Consider the following 6,326-nt stretch of genomic DNA (forward strand, 5'->3'; position numbering starts at 1 on the left):
GTTTCTTGGGGGGAGAGCTGTCCTCTTTGTTGAGTTATCTAGAGATTTTGTGTAATTACAAAAAAGCCAACAAACTTTTGGTTTAATTTCCCTTGCGTTCCACATTTAAAAAGTGACACGTGTTTGTCCAACTTTAAGATTTAACATTGTCCAACGTTTTATATGTTGCCCCTTGATTCATTTCGACATTATTTAATATTTTCCTTTTTTAACGTTTTATATGTTGCCCCTTGATTCATTTCGACATTATTTAATATTTTCCTTTTTTAACGTTTTATATGTTGCCCCTCGATTCATTTCGACATTATTTAATATTTTCCTTTTTTAACGTTTTATATGTTGCCCCTCGATTCATTTCGACATTATATCTGTTACATCAAATTATTTGATAACTGAGGAAAACTTTTGAGATATTATAATCAATGGCGGAATCACGATTTCCGCCGAGGGGTTCAAAATATAAAAAAGTAAACATACGAAGAAGCCTAAGGGAGTTCAAAAGCTACTATATATAAATAAAAAATAATTTTAACCTTATAAAAACAGTATTTTTTTCCAGCGAGGTGGTGACCCCCTCGGCTCTATGTGGCTCTGCCACTGATTATAATTGGGGTTGTAGTATACTCACTTTTTGAGTATATCTTCTCCCCCTTTATTAGATTACCCTTGCTTTTTGTTTTTATATTTAACCCAAGCTAAGTATTTTTTTTTTCATAATCTAGAAGGTTAGTTCTTTTCTTTCAAATTAATCTTATTTTGATAAGTGAATTTTTAAGTAATTAAAGATCATCCCCTTTATCTCAATTTATGTGATACTTTTCACTTTTCGAGATTTAAACTACAATTTAAATTACATTTTTTCAACAAATTGATATGAGGAAAGCTGCAGCTTATAGTACTTTTCATGTAGTTTTAAAATATCACATTGAAAATTGCAAGTTTAGTCAAATTGACTATCGAAAAGTGAAAAATATCACATGGGACGAAGGGAGTATCAAATAGGTATTATTTAATTAAGGATGATTTATTGAAAACACCTCTTACTTTTTAGGATAAAGTTAATTTATTAAGGGTTGTGCTCAAGGTATTAAATTAATTACACGGTAGAAAATGTGACACATGTACTTATTTAAGATAAGTTACTTCCTTTGTCTCAAATTATGTGAAGGTGTTTGGAGTTCGAGGGTCAAACATTTAATTTGTCCATGAACTCTTGTATAGATTCTTCAAATATTTTAAACCAAAATATGCATATTGAAAAACTACACGAAAAGTGCTACAAGTTAATATAGCTGATGATTCAAAATATTTTAAGAAGTTTGAAAAAATTATAATCAAAAGAAAAAATTATTTGCCTCGCCAAATAATAACATCTTCATATAAATTGAACGGAGGAAGTACTATTCTTCTATATTGAATTTGGGCTCGGGCTTAACACGAGCCTCCTGCAACTAGTTAGTATAATATTCATTGTGCTTGGTGAAACAAGACAACAAAGACGGAGATTCTGAAGGGATGTAAACTAGTTTTTGTTTCTTCAATGGAAAAAAAAAAAAAAAGGACGAGGCTTTAGATTGTTTTAGGTGAATCTATTCCTTTATATGTTTGGATTCTATTACCGTAACTTTGTTTAATTTATGCATTTTGCACCTGAGTTCTGTTTCAGGGAATCATAAAAGCAAAAGCAAAAATCATTGGCTAACCAAAATTGATCCAAACACAAATTTCAAATCTTATCTAGCTCAATCCTTCGAGTGTGTTTTAGCTGCATGCCCACACTTAGTTGGCAGTTGAACTCGAAAGGAAGCTATGTGTGAAGCTTGTCTTAGTAAATTGAGGAAAATTAAAGACCATATAACGAGTCTAGGATTAAACTGTAGAGACGTTTTTTGTGTTAAAGCCCAAGGCAAGGGCGGAGCATTCCGCTTATGGATATCAGCAGAACACACAGTAATTTGAGCGCAAATCGTGTATTTGTATTAAAAATCCATTTATTATGTATCAAATAACTTATTAAAAATTCAGTAACTTTCTGTTTCTAGAATCTCGAACTCATAAATTCAAAATCCTAGTTCCGCAGACTTCCGCTTCTTTTCCAAAGGAACATAAAATGTGAGATCCAAAAGCCTTGAGATGACTCAAAGGAGGCCGAAACGAATAATACCTTGACAGTTGAACTTGGAATGTTACATGTGTTGGAAATAATAATTCAAAATTGTAACTAAAATTGGTTAGGATTTGATATTTTAATTCATGTCCAGTTAGGATTTATAGTCAAATTAGTATAGTAATATGTTTTCTTGTTTTGAGTTAAAGTAGGTTTTTTACTATTATAAATAGGGGTGTTACTAGCTATTTTCATAATAAGAGAAAACAAGAGAGAACAAGAGATATTATCGAGATTCATAGAGTCTACAACAACAACAAATGCCCGGTATAATCCCACCAGGTGGGGTCTGGGGAGAGTAGAGTGTACGCAGACCTTGCCTCAACCTTTTGACGGGTAAAGAGGTTGTTTCCGATAGACCCCGGCATAAGCAGTAATAGCAACAAGATAATATGATAACTAACATAGTAAAAGAAGCAATCAAATAGTACTAGCGATAAGAACAAGCAACTTAAAGCAGTATAAAAGGCATGTATTAATAGTCAATCAAATAGTACTAGCGATAAGAACAAGCAACTTAAAGCAGTATAAAAGGCATGTATTAATAGTCTATCGATAAAATATTTTCCTTTAACATGTATTAATTAATTCTTGCAAATAATATTGGTCTCAAAAGCTTGATGAACAAATAATGGCTCTAATGAGTTTTATTGCTAAACAATATGTCAATAGAACAAAGATTCTTGGCTCAAAAGAGAATATTTTTGAAGAAGTTGTCCATATTGATAGTACAAAGCATGAATTCAATCAAAGGGTTCTTCTAACTTTAATAAAGTCGCATTTAAAGTAACCTTGAACATAAGAAAAGTTGGAAAGTCATCATATTTGCTGTACTTAGAAGAGCTAACTCGAATGCCTTTTCAACATCCTGCACTTTAGTATCAACATTCTGATCAATCTGCAACAATGAGTGTGAGTATTAGAAGATTCATTTGATGCTTGACAAGACTTTAGCAAAGACATTTGAGTATTAATGATAACTATATATAGCATTTACACGTCTTATGAGTTTCCGGGTTCACTAGGATGACAATCAAATGGCATCCTCCACAAAAAAAAAAAAGGATTTTACAAATTAAACACTGACCCTTCAAAAACAACTTGTCCCTCTAAAAATTGAGATGGATTCCACAGAGATTTTCAATTTATTAAAAAAATGAAAATCCTACTGATGCTGTTATTCTACATGACTGCAGGTTGTTGATGCGTCAGTTGTAGAATCCGATGATTAGGCATAGTCTTAGAAATTGATTTTTTAATGCTCTTGGTTTCTTTTTTTTTTTTTTTTAAAGAAGGATTCAAGAAGATTAAGTTTAATACTCGTAGCTTTTTTTAATGTACTAGTTCCTTCTCCTTTTACTTTTAACATATTTACAGGAACTACTTTAGTATAGACAGTATATCTACTAGTACCTGTAAAGTTTTGGCCCATTACTGTGACATTAGGGTTTCACTAGAGCACCTATATTTACTCCCTCTATCCCAATTTATGTAGATTCAAACTATATAAATTAGCATTGACCAATATTTTAAAATAAAAAAATTTCATCATATTGATATGAGAATAATTGCAACTTATATTAGTATTTTTTGTATAGTATTTGAATCTATATTTAATTTTAAAATATTGAGGTACGTTGATATAATTCAATTTTGCTTAAAAAATTAGTCAACTTAACTCTTGGTAAGCGAAAGTGCCACATAAATTGAAACAAAGGAAATAACTAGTTTCTCTTTGACCCCCAAAAAATAAAAAGAAAAATTGACAAAAATGAAAACTTCGAAGTTTTATTAGAAATAAAAAATGTAAATAGAAAACCATTTTCTTCCCTACCAGGTTATAATTAGAATCGGTTTTTGCATAGCCACAAAATATTGACAAGCTCACCTTGTCCGTTTGAAGAACTCAAAAATAATCTAGCTTCAAAAATAAATTAAAGAATTAGAAATTACCTCGGCAAGAATGGAGATATAATGAAGAGAAGTATGACTGGTTGGGGTAACTCTAATGTGGTGAATAGTAAGATGTAGCTTCTCCATTATTCCAGCAATTATTGAGAAGCTAATCCTCATTTGCTTGCTGCAATGGATTCCTATGAGTACGTTCTTGTCCATAATTTGAACCTTTATATCATTAATCCCAGGTTTGGATTCATCAACATTCTTAGTGAGAAAAGAGTTGTCATCATGTGATGTAGTTGCCAAAGAATATTGTTTTTGTGCTGTGCCAATTGAATTTCTGTTTCTGTTTGTCCCAGCTGCACCTTCCTCTAAAGCCCTAACACGTTCTTGAAGTTCTCCTATGTACTTGATAGCATCTTCAAGAATTGAAGCTTTGTCCAACTGATCAAACAATAAATTTAATTTGTTGTTACTTTTGTGTTCATTATTATGTCATTGAAGAAAATTAAAGAAGAGGCAAAGCAGTGAAAAATAAAGGAAACAGCTCATCTCTCCAATAATTTTCTCAAAAATTATAAGCTTGGAGCAACTTCCCAAATATCAAAACATAGATTTTATATTAGTACTAATTAAGAACATGAAATAACATAAATCATCACGAGTTCTGAGATATATACACTATCAGAAGTCCATGATTATTCACAATTTGATTACCATCATAACAATATCAATGGACACCAAATTCAAGTGAAATTACAGTCCGTTCATATATGGGGGTGCTCTAAAAAGAAATACAACAATTTTAGTAATTGTTTTTAACCTATTTTTTCCTAGATAAGTACTACACCTACGGCCAATGTATGATTAAATCTATTATCAAAGATAGAATTCAGTATTTTCTAGGCTCTCTTCTCATGGTAGAGGGGTTTGTCTAATATGATGTTAGAACTACTACTGACAAGTAGAGCTGTCAATATGGGCTTGGCCCGCGAGGCCGGCCCAACCCAACCCTTTATTTAAGCGAGGGTTAATAGGATTTCTTTCTTTGGCCTATATAGAAGTGAGGCTCAAAAGCCCGCCTCTCTTGGCCGCCGGCCTCGAGGTTGGCCGAGGTCGACTCTTTGAAGCCAAAAGAATAATAAATTAATTAATTTCTTAAAAAATATAAGTAAATTAAACAAAAAGATAAAAAGTAAGAGAAAAAAAATATGTCCTTACTACTGGGTAGTAAATTAGAAACTAGAATAATACTTTTTAGTCTTAGAATTTATATTATGTTTAATTTCTTTTGAACGTGATCTGAATTAGTGATCCAAAATAATAATTTATATTTGTTTTCTTAAAAAATTTTCTTCTATGATATGAATTTGCGCAAGAATGAGTGGTAGAAGATTCTATTTCATATTGCAAGAGTTTCATGTTCAAATTGTACCAAAAATCACTTAGAAAATGTTATTTCGGAAGACGAAATAACTTAAAGAAACTGGCCGTCCCTAACCCGCACTTAGGGTAGGTTGGGCTGTCATTTTGCAGGCTCTTCAATTAAAAGGGCCAGCCCGTCCTAGCCCATTTAATTCTTTGGCCCTTTAGGGTGGGTTGGGTTGGGCTGGGCCAGTCCATATTGACACCTCTACTGACAAGTGATTCCAGCCGTGGTTCAATCGGTTCCAATCTTCCGCTACAAGAATATTAATCTATAAGTTCTCGCTTTATGATTCATGTATCTATTTAGTATAAATTTACACATATTCCAATAAATACATTGAAGAAGTACCACATATAGAAATACTTTGTTTAAACCTTGTAGCAATTTATAAAGAGAAATTTGAAATTATAAATTTACCTTTTTGAGGCCAGGTATGGTTTTGGCCAAGACAGCAAAAAGTTGGGAAAACCTTTCTCTGCGTTTCCTTTCAGCCAAAAGATGATCTTGAGATTGCAAAGGACTTCTACATATCCTCTTAGTCACTGATATTGATGAAGATATGCTTCTGGTAATGACTTTATCATAATCTTCATCCTCTAGAAAATTAGAGTCTTGACTTCCAAAAGAAATAATATTCTGTGATGAAGAAGAAGAATTAGTTGAAGTAGAAGAAGGAGAAGACAAAGCAGTACTTTTGGGAATTTCCAGTAATGATGAAGAACTGCTTGGATTTTGATTAGGGAAAGATGTGAACATTTCAGAGAGTAAATTCGTAAATTCAAATGGTGCTTCTTCACCATCTATGTTATTATTGAACCTTGCATTTTCCAT

General features: G+C 32.1%; 1 protein-coding gene across 1 annotated transcript; it reads right to left on the reverse strand.

Moving 5' to 3' along the window:
• Window positions 1-2,948: 2,948 nt before the first annotated feature.
• On the reverse strand, window positions 2,949-6,326 carry LOC132053905 (transcription factor bHLH18-like). The gene is made up of 3 exons (XM_059445998.1): window positions 5,913-6,326; window positions 4,121-4,510; window positions 2,949-3,065 (listed from the first exon to the last, which is right to left on the reverse strand). The coding sequence occupies exons 1-3, from the start codon at window positions 6,324-6,326 to the stop codon at window positions 2,949-2,951; spliced, it is 921 nt and encodes a 306-aa protein (XP_059301981.1).

The sequence above is a fragment of the Lycium ferocissimum genome, chromosome 4 (genome assembly GCF_029784015.1).
Source record: "Lycium ferocissimum isolate CSIRO_LF1 chromosome 4, AGI_CSIRO_Lferr_CH_V1, whole genome shotgun sequence".
Lineage (NCBI taxonomy): Eukaryota > Viridiplantae > Streptophyta > Magnoliopsida > Solanales > Solanaceae > Lycium > Lycium ferocissimum.